Source organism: Aythya ferina, assembly GCF_964211825.1.
Source record: "Aythya ferina genome assembly, chromosome: 12".
NCBI classification, from domain to species: Eukaryota; Metazoa; Chordata; class Aves; order Anseriformes; family Anatidae; genus Aythya; species Aythya ferina.
In genome coordinates this window covers 13,595,308-13,616,048 of record NC_140308.1, presented here as the reverse complement: position 1 = coordinate 13,616,048, position 20,741 = coordinate 13,595,308, and the positions used below count along the sequence as shown (strand labels likewise).

The following is a 20,741-nucleotide window of genomic DNA, read 5'->3' as shown; positions in this document are numbered from 1 at the left end:
GACAACTCTCAGATTTAGAGTCTGCAAGAAATACAAGCAGTGTAATACCAGATAACTTGTAACAAATATATATATACACACACTTTTTTTTTTAATATATAAATAAGAAGTCATACAGCATCAAAACAAGTGTTTTTTATTATCATAGGAAACCAACCACTGTTTTTAAATCAAAGCATTTATTTCCTCATTATTTTTCTTTAGCTAATATGGTTTTACATTCTTTATTCTCCAGCCACACTTCATCTTGCTGAAGGAACACTTGATGCATGACCCAGATCATTCATGCTTAAAATAAGAAAGAAAACCAAGCTTATTTTCCAATTCATTTACAGCTCTGTATGACCTTCTTAGTCATTTAAACAACTCACTATGACCTTTCCATACATTTCAATTTTGAGAAGTACCTCAAATAACATCATTCAAAACCAACAACATTTGCACTTAAAACACACAAATATCTGCCAATTAAAAAACCAAAAAAGTTCCACAAAACTGTGTATTAATGAGAGTTAATTCAGTTGACTGGGATCATCTTTTTAGACAGCATCATTTGTTTTGGGTCCATTTCTGCCACAGCTGGAGAATTCTCAAATTCTGTCACCATTACCAGTTGATGTTATGTAGCACTATGCAAAAGGCAGTGATTTACTGTCAGAATGACAGTTATACCCACTCCTATACAATTACCTTAAAGACAAAGTGATCTGAGCTTAACCACCACAAGACCAGCCCTTTGTCCTGGAGGAATGCAGAGGAGGAGCTATTTAACACCAAGGTGCAGGGAGGATCCAGACTTCTGATGTCTAGGTTACACACTACTTGTTTAACAAGGTATTGATATATTACAGTAAATACATGGTTCAAGTAAGATTTTTGCAGCACTCTGATCAGAATATAGTACTCATCTATGCTGGACATCTAGATATTCCTATTTCAGTTTGCACGTTAAAGCTTCCTTGCGTATTATTCTTAAGAAGTACTGTGCAAACCACGCCCAGATCCATTCTGGTATACGCTCACCCACTGCGAACTGTGAAGAGAAACAGGGAGACAAGAAGAAAAAAAAGAGGAAGGAGCTGGTTAAGATAAATTCTATTAAACATTTTCTCAAATTCTTAATGATGTATTTCTCGAAGCACAACAGTACCTGTTCAAACATGAGCAACTAAACCTTAAATTCCACCCCACGCTCCCCTCCCCCGCCAAAGTTTATTCAGCCCTTTTGGAAGGAGTGAATACAGCACAATAGTTAAGTTCTTCAAATAAATATCGAAGCGGTTGGTTTGTTCAATAGCAATGCTGTCTACTTCCTTTCATTTCCACATCTCGCCAGAATCCCTCCCCTTTCTGGTCTTTGCTTTGGAGTAATCCACATTTCTTCAGTTCCTTCTTCTCTACTTGATGCTATAGAGCTAATAGTTTTGACACATGACATGCAAGCAGCAAGTACAATAAGGTGGCCTGCTTTTGAATAAAATGTTGTCTCTTTCCCATTTCTGTTGCATATTTCAAATAGGAATTGGATTCACTGTCTCATTTTACAAACAAGCATGGCTGAGCATTTTTTTTTAAAGCAGAATTAGTGAGATAAGATGGCACAATGCCTTTAAATTTTATGGTATATGCTGTACTCTTTCAGAATACTGCCATGTTTTTTGTTTGGACTCTTGAGGAAGTAAACAGCTTGCTTTTTTTCTACTGACAAGCACTAAATAGTTGGATGAATTTTCTTACCTTTATTGAATGCTTCCAGTAACCAGGAGTCCTTTTGGATAACCCAAGGGTAGAAATAGCTTGACTTGCATATTCTTCAGCAGAAGGAAAAAAGAAAGATCTCTTTGATGTAACACTACTGCACGATACCATTTTTGTAGCGATGACAAACGGGGTTAAGCTCTGAACAAAAATTCCTTTTGAGGCATATTCATAATATAGCGCTCTACTGAAATAGTCCAAGTAGGTCTAGGAAGACAAAAGCAGAAGACATTCAATGTTGTTTGTTTTTACAATCAAGTTTCACTGCAAAGTTTTAGTAAAACCATAGAAAAGTTGTAGCATACTTGGAACATTAACTTTAAAAGATGAGACCATAAAATATACATTTCTAAAGCTTGACCAACATTTCTATTTGCTGCTCTTTGTTTGCTGGGACCTAAAACAATACAGTACCTTGCAGAAGAAAGTGACAGCTTAGCTTTCTGATGTGAATTTAGCAATCCATGAATTTCTGCCTAAAACCAATACAGAAAGTACAGAAGTTTTATGTAACTTTTATATTGTTCAGTCTGAGGGCACTGAAGAAGACACTCCTAAGCTAACTACTGTCAAAAGGACAAAAAAAAGTCCTATTCTTCAAAACATTTACAGGTGAACAACACACTCAATCGATCTACCACAAGTTAATTACTTGCTGGAACTCCCTTGTGCAAAATTAAGCATGCATTTGTTCATATGCATCTGCATCATCTCCTTTAGCTTATTATACTTTTACCAAATCGCAGGAGAAAGCACAAGCCTGAAAACCAAAGTTACAGGAATCAGAATGAAAAATGAGCATGACTTAGTCTTATCACGGGAGAATGCCTGATGCCATGCTGAAGCTGCAGCTGTGCTGCCTGGCCAGTTAAATCTGAGAGAACATTTTAGACTCTGCTTGTGAGTGATTTATTTATTTTTTTTTAATTCTCAATGACCTTCCAAAAGCATGGTTCCCAACCAACTGTTGGAAGAGCATCTTCTACTGATGCTCTTACACCTGCTTTAGGAAAACAAACAAAGCCAAACCCAAGCACACCAACTACTCTAACACTCCATGCTGTTAGTGCACAAGGAAGCTTAAGATGCCAGAACACCTTGTTCCCACTTTCGTGCCAAACCAGAGACCACGCTTTAAACTGGATTGCTCATCTAGGATCTGGATTAATTACGTTGCTTAAAGCAAGAAGTTTTAGTAGACCTTTGGTTTCATTCTGTTCTTTTTCATTCAGGCCATTTCACTGATACAGCTCAGAGTGCAGTTCTACATACACTTAGCATAACCAAGAGACAGATGCTCTGCAACAGGAATCTTGAACCAGTTTCCACACTGAAGACAACCTACAAGGAGCTATACTTTGGAGTAATATAGTTGGTTTTGCTCCAGGCAGAAGGAATGACTTGCAAGAGCTATCCTGGAACAAGGCTGTGTGGAGGTTAGGCTCCAGCAGAGGGCAGCAACCAACAGCCAGAAGCAATCAACACTTTGGGTTTAGACAACCGTGTCTGGAAGAGATCCTTCTACTTTCTCGGTTGCTTCTCATTGGGATTAAGCAGCAAATTATCCAGCACAAATCTGCATCCCTGCACACTTCAGGGGTAACTTCAGCATCATCTAGTTATCCCATCCAATTCAGCAATGTCAGGATCTCCTGAGGAAGAAAAATTATGGGGAAGTTCTTTCTGCTTCTAAGTGTGGTACAGGACAGAGGTGTAAAAAGCCCTCTGCTCCACCTAGCCCCTTGGTGTTTGCTGAAGCACCATGTTTTTTTTTTGTTTGTTTGTTTGTTTTTTTGCCACAGCTCTTGTTGCAGTGACCGCTTGTGCACAACTGTAATACCTCTTGCTACCAAATAACCAGCCTGCAAGTACCATGAGATGTCCCTGCACACTTTTCAGCTACAGAAAAGAAATTCCTCCGCCTTTCAATGGGTCATAGAATTGCCACTATTGGTTTGAACATCATTCCTCTGAGGAAGATGACACTTCTCCTAGGAGTACCCTTATGCTGCAGTTCACACATAATCCACGTAGCAGACCTTGTCTCAAAGCCCATTAATGGGGAGGAAAAAAAGTGTAGCATAATACGTGAAACATGAACAAATCCCTAGAAAACTTTCAAGTGTTTTGATATCTTTGCTGAACATGTTAAAAAACCACCTATAATGCTTTTACTTTTCAGTGCATACCATCAAATACCACAACCTAACTTACTTTAGAGGCTCCATAGATTGTTAACATTGGTGTGGGCTGACAGCAGGATGCAGACGAGACATTCACAATTGCACCTCTTTTCTTCTCTACCATGCCTGGCAGCACAATGTGCACCATCATGTTAGCAGAAGCAATATTTATGTTGATCATGTCCCACAGCATATCCTCAGACAGGTTAGTGAAATAGTCTGGGTAGGTGTAAAACAGTCCTACATTATTCACCAAGATCCCAATTTCTCTGTCTTTCAGGCCCTCCTTAATGGCTTGGTAAGCCTCACGCCCCTTACTGAAGTCAGCTACTATGAAATCTGTTTCCACTTTGTATGTTTCAGATATGCTTCGAGATACAGCCTGCAGCTTCTCCTTGCTTCGGCTGATTAAGATGATGTTGACACCACGTTTCGCCAGTTCTTCAGCATACGCCTTCCCGATACCATCGGTGCTACCTGTTATTAATAGAAAATAGAACAGCAGTGTGAAAATCAGAACAGGTGCAGTCTTCTATTTCGACAGTTGTTTTAATTGCAGCTTTATTCCCTTCTCTGAACATGACGTGGCACTGAATATGCTGATCTCAAAACCGTAACACTAAAGATAGTCAGTAGCAACCTTCTGCAATGGCACCTCACATAAGTTTCTTATTTCTGTGATAATAGCAGAGAGCTTGGAGTAGAACCTTTATGAGAGGATGTCTGAGGTGCATGACTTAAACCTTACTGAAGAACTTGAGCACATGTGAAAATCCCATAGCAAAAATAATACGTCGGCTGCACCTCTCTCTAAGGTTGCTTATGGAGTCTCATGCCCCCTTACACAGGCCTGGGGTAGAGCTTAAAATTTCTGGGAAAAGTTGTTCTGGGATTATTTTTCAGCAGTCAGTCAACACACTGAGGACCTGAATTTACTAAGACACCATACAAGTATTGCTGTCCGTGACTGACTACAGTATCACTGCTCAAGCAAATTAACTTGTATTCACCAACCCCAGTCAATACAGGCCCCAGCTTGTGCCACAAGGCTCACCCAGTGATGTACGCCAGCAAGTTTTTACAGGACTGATACAACACATTATACAAGCACAAGCAAATACGCTGCTTCAGTCTCTTACCAGTGACCACTGCCCATCTTCCATACTGCTTGACAAGATCAATCTCACCAACCAGCTTTGGAACAACGTGAAGCCTGAGGATGCTGTAGGTGTTGAAAGCAAGAGTCATGCACTTCCTGACTGTGTACCAAGCTCCAATTAAAGCCAGAGCCTCTACATAAGAGCTGCAAGAACGACTGATCTCTCTGTACAGGAGATAGAAACAATCCACTGCAGCCATGGTGATCAAAAGCCTAAGGAAAACAAGAAAAAGCAGGCAATTATAATCTTTTCAGCCACATAAACTGTTCAAACCTTTGAGATTTGGCAGCTTCAGTTACATGCTACATCAGGGAGTGGCAACTGGAAAATGTCTTTCAACATATTTCCACTAAAAGTGATGCAACGCTAGAAACAATAGAAGCAGTGCATCTTTAGGAATCTATCTGCGGTACGTTCCAGAAAAGCAAACAAAAACTTTGGTAATTAAAATAGCACCAAATTGTGTAGGTATGAGAATATAACAAAGTTTCCATGGAGGACATCAACAGCAGCTGTTTAGCCTATGCTCAAGGGCTTACTTACTCATCCGTTGGGCTGTAAAGACATGGGTCTACAATCCTGTGAACAACACAATCCAAGCCCAAGCAGAAAAGGGAAGCTCAACGTGCAAAAACTGCCTTTGGACGCCTAAAATCACCTATGAAAGTGGGGATAAGCAGCAGGGGAGGGCTCAGCACACGGCAACAAGCTCCCTCCAGCACAGCCAGCCAGGCTGAGGGCCCTTCCCTCCTCCTCCAGCCTCCCAAACGCCTCAGGAGCCTTTCGTGGCCTTTCACGCACCTCACGACGCTTTCAGCAGTTAAATACACTTTAAACCACGCACCCTCAGCCTACCACCGCTGTACCCACACACGCACCGCGCTCCCCCCCGCAGCACCCCGGACCCCCACGCTCCCCTCCCGACCCTAACGGGCTGCATCGGAGGGAAACCAACCCCCAGACCGCGGCCTGCTCGCCGGGGCCGCCTCCCTCAGGGGCCGCCTCCCTCAGGGGCCGCCTCCCTCAGGGGCCGCCTCTCGCCCGGCCTCTCCCTCAGGCGCCCCCGCCGCCATTACCGGGCTCAGGCCGCGGGGCCGTGTGGGCCTGCGCGGCGTCGCCATGGCGACAGAGGCAGTTGGGGCGGGGAGCGCGCGGCCGCCCGTTCCTCAGCGGACCCCAAGGGTCGCCGGTTCGAATCCCCGGCCCGGAACCCCAAGCCGGGCTTTGGGGTCAGGTAAAGGGAAGCGGGGGGGGGGGGTAATTTGGGGTCTTCTCGGACCTCAGGGACATTGGGGGTGAAGTGTAACAGCACCCGCAGTTCTCGCCAGGTGACAGCTCGCTGGCAGGCAGCGGAATGCAGTGTGGTGGAGGAGCAGCATCCCTGCACCCTTGCGCTGCCAGCCGTGAGAGGAAAAAAGCGACTTGCTCCACTTTTGGGGTCTTCACTGTGTTCTTCACTGCTCTGAGGGAGATCTGCAATGGGCAGGATGTGTTGCGTGTTCCCCCCCCCCACACCTTTCAGGTTCTCCACAGTGAGAGGTTGCCACAGGGCAGGCTGGATAATCTTGTCCTGTCTTTTTTCTGCAACAGGTTCTCCTGCTAAAGCCATTAGCTTGTCTGGCAGTTGGATTTTAAGTCAAACACCGACTTGAGTTGATTTTGTCTAAATCACATCTCATAAAATGCAAGCACAAAATGGAGACTTGGACGCAGGCCTCGGAGGGGAGGTCATTGCCCAAGGTGTGGTGGGAGAGCCCCCAAACAGCACGGGGCACGACTTGACCCACACAGAACATGAAGGAAATGCTGTCAGCACAGGTCAGCTCTTCCACTTGGCTTGCTAGGGTAAATTTAGGGATTTTTTTTTTTCCAGTTTCTTTAATTTTCTTTTTCTGGAGGTATACCTTTTGTATTGTAGTCATACATCTAGCCTGACCTCTAGAAGTTTTAATTACAGCTATATGTAAATGACCTGGTACAATCATTTTGTTTGCACTGTCTCTTTCACTGTCAGGACTACTAGCACAACTAGATGGTGAAGAGCAAGAATCTGAAAAGACTATTGGAAATGCAATTACTCAAACACAGTCTAAAGACAATTTGAATGAGTATAGCACTGGAGACACCCTTGAAAGAGTACAAAAAGGTAACTTTGTGGGAGCTAGACAAAAAAAAACAGTGTTTACCATGACTCAGATAAGCCCACTATCATGGTCTCTTTATATGCAAATTTAGCAGTCATCTTAAACTCAAATTATTGTAAATTAAATGTAATATTCTGTAGATGTCTAAGACCATAAGAGCACTGGTGCCAGTACTTTATTATCATTGTACATAGCAATAATCTTTCTTAAGAATAGTGGGTACTACCTCACTTCCAGATTTAAACAGATGCAATACTTTAACATTTTATTTTGCTACTAGTTGTTTTACTGCTTTTGTTCTATAGAAAATTAAGCCTCCCTCCATCAAAAAGGTCATCAAATGTTGTGGTTAGAAAACATCTTTTCTTGAAATTCACATTCAAGTGTTCTTTGGTATTTCTCTGAAGTAATTGGAAACATGACACTTTTTCCCCAACTTATATTCTTGAACTGCAACTTTTTTTTTTTTTTTTTTTTTTTACTTACAATAAAGATGTTAAAACTCAAGAGAAAGCCTTCAACTGTATGTCCAGAGCAGATCAACAGAATGAACAAAAATCAGATGGTGATCACAAGTCAGTAACCAGTTCATTCAGTCAAAGGACAGAAGAAAAGGGGGGCTGTGTAAGGTAATATATTGGTTAGTGATTTTTTTTTTTTAATTTTAAATCATGGCATCATTGAAGTCAATAGAGTTTCACTATTTTACATATTAATCTTACCTCAGGAGAATGATTTCTTTGAAGATGAACTTGAGACTAATTGATAAATCAGGAATTGTTGGTATTGCTAGTATCTGTACTGTTTTGTGTTTTTTTTTTTTTTATGGCTGCAGTAGCAAACTGCCTTTTAAATACATGATGTAATCTATTTAATGGATCCGAAAAAAATTGTGCAAACTCTTCTGGGGGTCTTTTGTCAGATTTGACCACTTCTCAATATGAATTCAGACAGTGCATTGTATTAATTCATCTCAATGTAAATATATTCATCTCAATGTAAATATAAATAGTTGTCAAGATAATTTTTAGCAGAGGGAATTCAGATACCTGAACATGCCTGTTCTGTTTAACATGCTTGTTCTGTAGGAGACAGTTACAGTTCTTTAAAGCCAAGGGAAAGACTCTCTCTGAATTATCAGGAAGTAGATCAGACTCTGCAGACATAGAAAACTTCATCATCACTGGCTAATCAGGTTACCATGCTTCAAAATTAAATTTTTATGAAGAATGATGTCAGAGAGCAACAATTGCACATAAGATAATTAGTGTTCTTATGGAATACATTTTATGATCCTATAATTGCCTGAGAATGCTGATCATTTGATTAAGTGCTACTGTAAATAGCACAATGAAAGTCAGTGTAATACATTGCAACTACATAGCATTCAATAATGTTCCTGGGCTCACAATGCAAGAAAATGGTACATATTTAGAGGTTTGGTTTAAAGTTTATACCAAGATTTATGGAGCAGTAACTGGCTGACAATCATATTTTATATTGCCCCAAGAACTCAATTGACTAGTTAGATGACTGTATTAGAGTTTTGGTTCCTCAGCAGTATCAAGAATTTCAGTGTGGTAAGCAACAATATTTAAAAGAAAATAAATTAAATTAAAAAAAAAAAAAGGTACACCTTCACTGCTTTTATTCTTTTTTATTTTTTTCTTGTCCATTTTGAAAATATTTTCTTGCCAAGAAAATCTTACGGTTGTAAGACTTAGTCCGATAAATATTTATGGCCACAAATGCAACGTTAATTTCATTAATATGAGATTGAGAAATGGAAAATAATCTGGGGTCATATAACAGCAAAGAGTGGAGAAAAGAAAATAGGAGAGGAAGGAACCAGAATCTAACAAAAATCATACTGCTTTTTTTCAGGAAGATTCCCTACCTACTTTCTTTTTTTATAGTAGAAATAGAAAGAACCTGGTAACATACTTCTGACAGGCAGAAATGGAAAGACACTAAAAAAAATCAACAGCTTTTTTGCTCTGAGTATAGTCCTGAAAGCTGTAGCTATTATTCTTGCATAAAAGAGCCATTAACTATGTTGCATTAGAATGTGTTTAAAAAACAGAGATTTCAGAATGTGCACTGAAATACATTTTGTTCATTTCTGCTTCCTATTTTTATTTTAGAATGACAAAAAAGATTCTGCGAGACATTTGTAAGCAGCAGAAATTGTACTTGACCCCATCCTTAAATGATATACTTTACTTGCATTATAAAGGTAAGGTGTGGACAAGAGTGTATAGATTTATCATTCTTAAATAGTTTTCTAGCATATTCTAATATCTAGTTTATGGCTAACTGAGGTAAGGTATAAAACATTCTTTTAAATTACAAACATAATTTAATTTGATAAAACAATGTAATTTAGAAACAAAATAATTCAATATGAAGGTGGATAAGTGAACTGATTATACATGTAGACTTAATTCATTTTGGGGACTCATTCAAAGGATCAATAGGAGTCAAGAAAGACCATTTTTTCAAAACAGAAGCCTCTGAAAAAATTATATATTAACGTGCTGGTCTAGGTTGCATTCAGAAGAAAATATATGCATTTTTTCTTTTTAAATATGCTTGCATAAAGAAGTTTTTAATTAGCTTTTGAGACATAAAAATGGTCAGGAAGAAAACAAACAGTAAACAAACTGCGTGTTCTAAAATACTACTGAAAGAAAGAGCAGTTGCTAGAATGAACATGGATCATCCAGTTCTGATCTTTAAGCAGGTTTTTTGCTTTATACGGCTAGATCATAGAATATTCCGAGTTGGAAGGAACCCATAAGGATCATCGAGTCCAAATCCTGATTATTCATGATAGCATAAAGAATGTTTTAAATAAATACAGCATGCTAGACCTACCTTCTACATTTGGCCTTGTGTTTACTATTTTCTCATTATTTATTGAGAATCTAGAGGGTTGCGCAAGGTACAGACCAAAACAGGTACCTTGTAGGTACATTTTCTTCCTTTATGGACCAATTGAATCAGCAGATATATTGCCATCAATTTGAATATAACAGCTCAGAGACTGTTTTAGCAGCTCTGGTTTAAATATATTAAATAAATGTATTTTTCCAAAGACTTAGTTTTAGCCAATACAATTTCATTTTGAAATATCTTTCTCTGCAGGATTTGACCGACTGGAGAACCTTGAAGAGTATACTGGATTGAGGTGTTTATGGCTGGAATGCAATGGCTTAAGAAAAATAGAGAATTTGGAGACTCTGACAGAGTTGCGCTGCCTCTATTTGCAACTCAATTTAATTAACAGAATTGAAAATCTCGAATCCTTAGAAAAGCTGGATTCCCTCAACATCAGTAACAACTATGTCAAGACCATTGAGAATCTCTGTAAGAACTGTTGGTGCAAGATATTTTAATTTATAAGGAGCTAATATTTAAATTATAAGCAGCTAAGCTTTGACAGTTACTATTAGCGGCAGTAGATTTAAGATTTTTTTTTTAAATCGTGTTAAAATGTTGCACACTATCCAATACCAAAGTCCACAAGGTTTCCATTGAAGTCAAACCTATGTGTTATGCAGTTTAAATAGATGAGAAGACATATAATAACTACTTAAATGCAGATACCCAGAACAATATAGTATTTCCTCACTTCATAATACCATCTCAGTACTGAGCTGTTTTGCAGAGAGGCTGACGATCCAGTTTTCACTATTTACTTTACAGTTAGGATGTGCTGGCAGTTGCAGACATGATTACCAAATCTTTTATGTCTGTTGAAAGGATTTATTCCATCTTCAGCAGAAAATTAAAGAAAAAAATCCTCTATATTATCATTTGTGTACATTAAGGGTAATTTGAAACAGAAGCTCTTGCTTTTGTGTAACTGACTAGTTCAAAAGGTGAATTGAAAACAACCAACCATCCTTAAAACAAACAACTATTTCTCGAGGTGAAGAAAGGATCTGTGGAGGCATAGCCAAAAAGCACATATAAGCAGAACAACAAATACAGAATTCAATATAAACAATAATGTTGAAAGTGCAGTATTCTACTTGCTCTAGAAAATCACCGTGAAGCAGTGACTCTTACCTTTCCTTTCATTGCACTGTTCTTGTCTGACAGCTTGTCTGAAAGTCCTGAACACTCTGCAGATTGCTCACAACAAGTTAGAAACAGTGGAAGACATACAGCACTTGCAAGAATGCCCAAGTATTTCTGTTCTCGACCTTTCCCACAACAACTTAAGTGATCCAAATATTATAACTGTTCTGGAGGCAATGCCTAATTTGGTAAGCTGAATCCAGCTGAGGGTTTGTATCATGTGTATGGGTGAATACTATTAAAAAGCTTTGTCAGGTAGTCCAGTGCATAATGGCTGCTGGTGTAAAATGTTATTAAACGTGATTAATTTTTAGTAGATTGCCTGTAACAACCAGGATGTTTTATTTACCACTGATTTTTGAAATGATAGGGAAACTGCATATCCAAGTTGTTGTGTGTATTTTTGTTATTTTTTTAAAACTGAACTTTGGAATTTGTTTCCCTTGTTTCTCTAGCGTGTGCTGAATTTAATGGGAAACCAAGTGATCAAGAAAATCACCAATTATAGAAAAACGCTTACTGTTCGACTGAAACAGCTAACATATCTGGATGACAGACCAGTTTTCCCAAAGGATAGGTAAGAAACAGAGACATCTTTACACAGCAGCAAGTCACAAATACTAATGATCTTACATCCAGTTTTTAGCAATACTGTCATGCAAGGAAAGGAAGATTGACTGGGAAAATTTATTGAGGGTGGGTAACTTTCATTACAATAGAATTACACTACAGAGGTCTACATACTTAAAAGAAACTAAGCCTTTTTTTTTTTTTTTTTTTTTTTTTCCCACAAGATAATTAATTATTGACCAGAATTGTTTTATGCAAAGTCCGTAGGCCACAGAAGCAAATCTTGATTTCAACAGAAACTGAACAGGTGTCAGGGAAAGCAGAGCCACGATCAGCAGTCCTGATGGATCTTTGGTGTTGTAATCACTGGCATTTGGATATCTTTGTTTCTTTTGTTGCAGTTCCACATGCAAGATAAGATAGATGTGCAGCTCTGTTGCATAAGGGATTGGTATTGCTATCTGATGGTTTGTTGTGTTTTTTTGTTTGTTTGTTTCTGTTGACGATACTTTATGCTGCTGTGAATTATTTCAAACTTCTCTTTTGTTAGAGAAATAACATTTATGACTATATTGCAGTGAGCTCTTTTGTTTTCATTAGAGCCTGTGCAGAAGCCTGGGCTGTTGGAGGGCTTGAAGCTGAGAAAGCAGAAAGGGAAAAATGGGAAACCAGAGAGAGAAAAAAAATCCAAGATAGCATTGATGCTTTAGCAGCAATCAGACAAAAAGCAGAGGAAAAGAAAAGACAGAAGAATATGGAAGAAAGAGACACAGGTGCAAAATGTGAAAACGAAGACACAACAGCCACCCTAGAAGGTTTGTGGTTAATATTTTGGAAAAGTTTGTGTCTGCTTTGATTTGAATGTTTACAATACATTAATAGTTCCCAAGCATTCAGAAACAATTTTTGAAATGTACTTACAAATTTTCTTTTCCCATACTAACTACTTTATTTATCTTACTGCATTTTAGATTAACCAGCAAGCTTTTAAGCAATCATCACCTTTCTAACTGCTGATAAAATAAACAAAACAATAGCAAACCACGTTCTGTCTCAGCTTTTCAAGCTGTTGTGCTCTACACCAGAACAATCAGGTGCTAATCAGGGCAGTAGTGGTTCCAGCACGTATTTACGCCCTGACTTACTGCTCTTTTTTATGCCAGAAATTCTTCTGTCACAGTATTCAAGATGTCGTAAAGTCCTGAGCAATAGTAATCCCCAGCCTAGCCTTTTCTAGAACAGTATGCATGTTTTAGGATAAACAAGACTGAAGCCAATAACAAAGAAGTGCTACAGTGCAGAAGAGTCTTTGTGTGGTGTGTTTTGGCTTTTCACAGGCTCTGAAGTCAAACAGTTGACTAGCAAGTAAAACTTTTCCAGCAATGCAGTAGATTGCATAAAGTAGAGGATAACTTTGGCAATTGATCCGTCAAAATACTCAAGCATCTATTTAAATATAGTCACTTGTGAGTCCCCTAAAGGTTAACTATAGATACCAAACAATTATTTACTACAGTGTGTTCTCTAGATGAGATTTTGCTGGGGAACTATAGATGCTGGGGAGTTGAGATGGGAAAACATTGCTGCACTGCTAGGAGGACTGACAAATCCTGAATAGCTGCTTAAACGAAGTAGGAGCTTTCGATGCATATTTTGGGATAAGCTACTAAGGCTTTGTACAGTTTGGATATCTAGAATAAGTGATGGCAGGTTAACTCAGTAGGTTAAATGAATTCATTTCTTCTGTAGGAGGATCTGCAAATTCAGATAACAACGATGGAAATTATAATACATCAGAGACATCAGATCTATCAGAAGAGCAAGAAACTCAAGAGAAGACTGAGAAATTTAGAAAGGAAAGTTTTGATGCTCATGATGAAGTGATAACACTTATACCAGACAGGGGAGATAACACAGACTTCCCACCTGAAAGTATTCCTGCAAGAATTCAAGAGGATTCATGCAAGACAAGTTCTTACAAACACTTAAACTTCAACAAGGAGCTAGCTGGTAACGTACCCAGCAAAGAATGAAACCAAAGTGTGGAAGTACAGACAATACGCCAAACTCTGTCTCAGTGTAGCTCCCCTCAGCTGTGATTCAAAACTGCTAATTCATAGCTGAAAATGTCCCGTTAAATTTCCATAGCAGTGAGTTGAAAAGCAAGTAATTCTGGATAAAATATTCTTTTAATACAAGAACAAAAAACAAATCTGAGTGTCCAGCTTGCAGCTTCTGACATGTAAAGGTGGAATTCCACTTCTCAAACATGCTAGGTTTAGTGACAGCACAGTATAGCTTACAGGCTTCCCGTGCTCCCACAAACTGTGTGTTCTGTCTGGCAGCAAAAGCTGGATGTAACACAAGAAGCAGTTCTGTGCCTTCACACATGGAAGAATGCTTTTCTTTTGTAGATGTATGGAATATAGTATTAAAAAGTGCAAATATTAATTTATAAATTTTAAGGGAGACAAAGGTTATGACGGATAGATAAAGCACTGGATTCAGCAGTGAATTCTGCAACAGTAGTCAGATCCCTAGCAATCTGGTTCTACAGTGTTGCAACATACAAAGCCTTTTATGCAGTTAGTTTTCTGCAACTAGCTATTTTTTTATTCTTCAGATTTACCAAGAGAGAATACAGTTGCTGAAAGGGCTGTGTTTCCTGAACTGGATGAATATGCTGAAATCAAACAGATCAAGCCAGAGACACCAGAAAAACTTCGTCTTGATGTATGTATTAGATTCAGATTTTGAAAAACTAAGATTTGGGTATTGTCTACTCCCAAATTAATTCCTGTAACATCCTGGCTGAATAAAGCATACGGCTAGACTTATAATAAAGGTCCATGATTAGGAAAAGTAGAAGGAAACAAAGGAAAAATAACAATAAAGTTATAGGGTATTAATTCTTTCCAGCATGTGGAAAGGATTTACCACTGCTACCAAATTCTGGTTTGTCCTTTGGCCATAGATCACCTGAAGCTGACCTTTTAGCTCTGTGATTTCTCTGTGGAGAGAGTTAATGGGGGCTTTTATTTGAAAAATAGAAATCACAATAAAAAGAATCCAGTGAATAAATGTGTCCCTTTAGGTAAAACTCAAGTGAAATATTCATTGGAAAAGGTAAATGATTGTGGAAAAAGCATAAGGAAGAAATAGCCAGCCACTTATTGTAAATGCTCGCTAGCAATATTAGATAATATAATTAGTTTTCAAGATAAAACTTTCAGGCATATTTTCAAGAAATGCTGAATTTTCATTTTCCACATATATATTAAGTGATTAACATTTTTAATATATTCATCTATTTTCTGAGATTTCTATCTGATGATTTAAACATTTAACCATGAGGGCATGCGTAATACCACTGAAAAATACAATATGAGTGCAAAGGAATACTATTTGATATGTTCTAATTGCAACCCTACTGCTAAACAAACAGGGTCAGAATATGACACAACTAGCAACAGCAAACTTTTGAGCTTATGATTTTCCAGAGCATTTAATATACTGTTTAATCCCTTATACAGAGACAGTTAACTAAATTCTTTCTGGAATGTTTTAGAAAGGTCAGTTATATCTATGCCCTTAATTTCCCAGGAAAAAAAAAATCCACCCTATTACTGAAGGTCCAACTCAGTGCTTTAGTAGAGGGCTTATTGCATTGCTGCATCTTCCTGTTCAGCTACTTTTAATAATCAGTTTAACGAGGACAGTGGGGAGAATTGGCAGCAACTCTAAGTACATACAATATTATTTTTCAAAGATCTTGCAGGGCTGAAACAAAAGCTTTAAATACATAGCAATACTGTAGGTCCCCACGAGGTGAAGATCTCAGAGATTCAGTGGAACTTTTCTTCTTCATGCTGTATGGCACCACTGTGTAACATGGTATAAAAAGAACTCTTCACCATACATGTATGTACATGGGATTTCTTTCAACACTTAAGACCTGCGAATATTCTAAGGATAAAGTTAAGGATAAAATTAAACAAATTGCATACTAATACACATTTCAGTGTTCTGTGCTACTCTGTTCTCCAACTGATGTTTAGTAATGGCAAGAGCTGCTGGCAACAGCCTCCAATACTTACGCTACTGCAGATTTTCCAGAGACAGCTAGCATTGACATGGTGGGGAATGGCTGAGAAGATGCTGTGAGTGAGAAGCTTGGAAGCAGCACTGTACACAGTGTTCGTATCCTCGCGCCTGTAGATGGTCTCAGTAGTAATATAAGGGAGAAGAGTGGAGGAGGATTTGTAATGCAGTGGTTATGACATCCCTCTGTCAAGCAGAAACAAGCCAAACGTGCAAGAACTGGTCTTTGTGCATAATCCTTGGCAGTGGTTGAGCTACATACCATGTACCTAAACCAGGATAACTTTCACCAATGAAATTAACAGCTATTTCATGTCCCTATTTACATCAAATTCTGCTCATTAATCTTGGTGTGCAAATCTTAATTTGTACACTTTTCATCACATTCTTCTAAAACTATTTGAATTCAGGACATGCTGCACTAGCCACAGCCACATCAGGAAACACATTTTATTTGTTGATTTTAATTCTGTAATAGTCTTCACACACCAAACGTACAGATTAGATGTTCCCGATGCTGCTATGCCAAGCAACTTGCTACACAAAACCAGTGAGCTCTAAAAACACCTTCCTAAAGGAGATGCTTTTACCAGTATTAGCCTGCATTAAAAATTTGGTGAAGAGGTTTTACATTCTACTTGTAATTTTGTATTTCCACACCCCATTTTTGCTTTCATGTCAGTAACTTACATTTGTCTTAGATAATATTTTTTTAATATAAACATGAAATTATTGGGCTTGTCTGAGGAAAAATAATTCTCTGCAAGTTTACCATTCCACTTCCTTGATTACAAGGCTTCCACAGTAAAACACTATTTTATTAGTTGTGTTTAGATTATCAGAATTTACTGATAAATGGTTTCAAATAGACGGCAGATTTTATTTTGGCTGTTACCCATAAAGATGGATTACAGTTGAGATTAAGTATACTGAATGAGTAAGAAACAGCTAAGAGACATAAACCACATCTCCTTTAAAAATCTTTGTAGTGTCATTTTGTTTACCCATTTTCCTTCCTTCCTTTTTGTTTTTGTTCTTGTTTTTGTTTTTAACCTCCTAGTCACACAGCAGAGTAGAAAAGACCATTCCAATGACATTAAGGTTATTGCCTTCCCATCTGCTACATGTATTTCTGGAGACAGATGAATTATACTTTTCCCACATATGCTTAACAGAGAAAGATGTCATCCTGGAGAAGATGACAGCCCAGTATTTCTAGTTGTTGCCTCTTATCTGGAAAAGCATCGTGTTGATTCCCAATGAGATAGGGATGACATATTTTATTGATTAGAGCTAACTTTTCCCACTGGTTTTATGACTCTCTTCAGGAACTGCCTGATTTAGAAGATATAGATGGAAATGAATTTCCCCCAGAAGAGGAAATCTTTGTTCAAAAGGTAAGATTCTTAATTAATTCCAGCGACAAAGCTTCCCTTATGAATGTTTTGCGAAATAAGGACAATCTGAGTTGTGAAATGCTGTCTTGGAAGATACAATCAGTTCTGCACTTATAAACTAAAATGGATGTTACATCAGATCTTGTATATCCACTTGTAAATCTTCTTTCAATTTGATTTTTTTTATATATATTTTTGCATTGTAAAAATAGGAAAACGAAAAACTAAGGTCAAATAATGCAACAGTTAAATAAAATTAACTTCTTAGTGGTATACAGCTTTTCAATGAAGATTACTGATAAAATATACTTTACTAGTACTAATATGCTGCAAAGGACTGAGTAGATAGCACAATAGCCTACTACTGAATAAAATCAGACTTTTCAACTGAAAATACAGAGACCAAAACTCCTCTGCTTCACTTAATACTACTGATATACAACGCATTCCAGCCCCACTGGTTCGTGCTCCCAACAGCATCGTGCTATGCTCAGACTAAGCTGCTAGACAAGACTATAAACAGAAACAAAAGAGGAAAAAGAAAAAGAAGAAAAAAATAGAGAGAGAGATTAAAAGGACAGCTTTGATTCTAGTGTTGCTGATTGCTCATTCTTGCCCTGCTGGAGACAGGCTGATACAGTACACATTTTTGCAACAGCTTGGAGGAACTTGTAAAGTTTTCCTACAGTCCATTTGTGTAAGGCATGGGTTTTATTTGCTCATCTTGTCACATCATCACAAAAATGTTGCAAAACGTCGGCCAACAAATCCTCCACTTAGAAGATAAGAGAAGGAATAGGACAAATATAACAAAGAGGATTAATAAAGGAACGTGTGTTAGCAACTCTCACGCTCCTAAGGGTGTTCGGTTCTTAAATGAAGTCAGGTTAGATGTTAGATTAGACACTGGGTAGAGTCTGTTAAGTAATATTTTAAAAACAGCACTAGTAAGACTCAGTATATTGTGAGAGATCCTGGAAGATGAGAACGTGTCAGTCACAGTGGTGAAATGTCAACCTCTCGGTCTTGATCATGTTGCATCACTGCCCAAACCTTCCACTTTATATGAAATACCATTGGTTCTTTAGCAGAAATGCAGCCTTGAATTCCTGTAGCCTCCTAGTTAAGGACATTTCTTGAGCAGTGGAAGAGTCGAGGTTAAATTCCTGCTGTGACAAAGGTAAAATAATACATCTGAGCCCATGAATCCTCTTGCCCTTGTCAGTGGCTTGCTCTTGAGGCATGAGGTTTCGGGAAACTGGGGCTTTGTTTTTATTTTGTCTGATATAAAAATAAATTTGTTTTCAGGTTGGATCGAAACTAACCAGTAAGTTGTAAATCAAAGAGCCAGACTACTCTGATCTAGTCTACACAATTATGATGGCTGTCATTTTTTTAAATGTGTTTGTACTCATTTTGATAAAATGATCAAAAAAAAAAAAAGTATTAGAGGCTACACATTGCTGAATTGCTGAAATATTCCCTTTTTTTCTTTTTTGAACTGTTAGTAGTTCATGGTCAGCTCATGGTTTATGTCTGCCATGCAGTTAACCTAAGATCAATCTGCAAAGGAGAAGAGCTGTGGGTGTGAAGCAGATCTTCCATACATTTGGGGAGAAAAGCACATCCAGGATGACAATTGTACAGATTTAGGAGATAGTTACCTATCTTTCATTTGTTATATCTAGAAGGATATATTTTCAATTACATTTTCTGCCTTTACAGCAACATCACCCAAATATTGAAATAATTTCTGAAATGACAAACGACAGTGATTCTGCCTTAGAGGAAAACACTAAAACCACATTTGAGCATTCAGTAGAAGTTCCAACAACAATTTTTTCAAATGTGTCTAAGACACATAGAGCACAAGAAAATGAGCGCCTAAGACCCTTTGTTGAACGTTTCTTTATGGAGCCCTCTAATTCAGAAAGATACTTGGAGACCAAAGACAAACAAGCTAACCCCCAGAAAGCCTTGATACAAGAGGTTATCTCTGAACCTACTGATAAGCTACTCTTGTCATCAGCCTGCAATCAACCAGATGACCCAAGCCTGTGGGAAGGGGACAGCAAGATTACAGTTGCTTGCCCTGGTAAGATTACAGCAATACATTTAATCACAGAGTAAAAGGCGGGTGGCTTACATACACTAACATTAAGGATTTGTTGAGATCTTGTCAAAAAGCTTTAAAATCCACTGTGTTAGTTAACAACCACCTCTTCCTTTTATTTATGTGGGAAGCCTAATAAATTAAGAATTAAAATGCTTCTCTCTTTTTTACACAGAATTCCTTGTTTTGTATCACTTAAATTGGGCTCTACATTTCTTTTTCCAGTATTAAAGACTATCAGTGAGTTTCACTTGCCTTTCACTTGCTTTTTAACAGGGAATGGCAGTGATGGAGAAGTACAGACCCTGGCTGAAGGCAAAGAGTGTCCTCGTGAACCACAAGATGACAAGGACAGTAAGAGGGGATTAGATTAATCACTTTGAATAAAACAAACCAAACCTGGAACATTGTGCCTGCCTGACTGTTTAGAGTTGTTCTCCAAATGCAAAGTTCAGCAGTGGGACCATCAGTTGAAACTGACGTAACACTTTGTGGTATAAAAAATCATTGCCTTCACCATGAGGACTTCAGTGTTTCAGTCAGAGGCAATGCAGCCTCCAATGTACGACCTTCCGGGCAGAACATATGGTGATGCCAACATGAAAGCAGCACATAACCCTCTGTAACCTGCAGGTAGCAAGTGCCTTGTGTTCCCACTGACAGAAGTGCTGGAAATCCCTCATTTCTTCAGGGCAGCTGGGAGCGTTTACTACCACAAAAAATGAGGGCACTAGTGTTTTAAGGTTAAATTCCCCTCTCCCACATCCTTTCGTTTTCCTTGCCTCTTTCTAGAAATGTTTGTATCTTATGGTTTCATTACCTACATAGTTTCAATTCATAATGTAATACGTTTCTGTCACTTTAACTAAATAAAGATTCTACTTGTAACCCGATATATTTTTAACTTTTATCAGCTCACAAATATTTGTCATACCACATAGACCTCAGTGACAGATCACGATTGCTTCTAATGACATTTTAAGAATCTGATATTCATAGACGTAATGGCTTATGCAAAAATAGATGTGTAAATTGCATCCATGAATGGAAAATGTTTTTACCTTTTAGGGCAATCTGTGGTGAAGCATCTACTTATGTCTGGCATTTTCCTTATTTTTCTGTGTGATACATGTCTCAGGATCTGGATTTCAAATATAAAAATAGCCAGCCAGTCAGTAATAGACAGTTTTGCTATTAATAAGCAGACCAAAGAAATACTCTTTCATTAG

The 20,741-nt window shown here is 38.2% G+C and overlaps 2 protein-coding genes across 8 annotated transcripts; one reads left to right on the top strand and one right to left on the bottom strand.

Moving 5' to 3' along the window:
- Positions 1-115: 115 nt before the first annotated feature.
- HSDL1 (hydroxysteroid dehydrogenase like 1) lies at positions 116-11,437 on the bottom strand. Of its 7 annotated transcripts, none has more exons than XM_084533553.1 (6): positions 6,027-6,065; positions 5,645-5,759; positions 5,081-5,313; positions 3,973-4,418; positions 1,738-1,965; positions 116-1,033 (listed from the first exon to the last, which is right to left on the bottom strand). In XM_084533553.1, exons 3-6 carry the CDS (start codon positions 5,298-5,300, stop codon positions 932-934), a joined length of 996 nt encoding a protein of 331 aa, XP_084389679.1. In that variant the 5' UTR covers positions 5,301-5,313; positions 5,645-5,759; positions 6,027-6,065; the 3' UTR covers positions 116-931. The 7 variants fall into 7 exon arrangements, with proteins under 7 accessions (XP_084389679.1, XP_084389680.1, XP_084389684.1 ...); XM_084533554.1 differs by having other exon boundaries at positions 6,033-6,058; XM_084533558.1 differs by lacking the exons at positions 5,645-5,759; positions 6,027-6,065 and adding an exon at positions 11,320-11,437.
- Positions 6,784-20,405, top strand: DNAAF1 (dynein axonemal assembly factor 1; the record flags this gene model as incomplete). Its single annotated transcript, XM_084533533.1, has 13 exons — positions 6,784-6,919; positions 7,116-7,247; positions 7,739-7,874; positions 9,390-9,481; positions 10,393-10,614; positions 11,353-11,519; positions 11,787-11,908; positions 12,502-12,716; positions 13,651-13,911; positions 14,525-14,634; positions 17,331-17,399; positions 19,125-19,494; positions 19,789-20,405. 13 exons carry the CDS (start codon positions 6,784-6,786, stop codon positions 19,884-19,886), a joined length of 2,130 nt encoding a protein of 709 aa, XP_084389659.1. The 3' UTR covers positions 19,887-20,405.
- Positions 20,406-20,741: the final 336 nt, after the last annotated feature.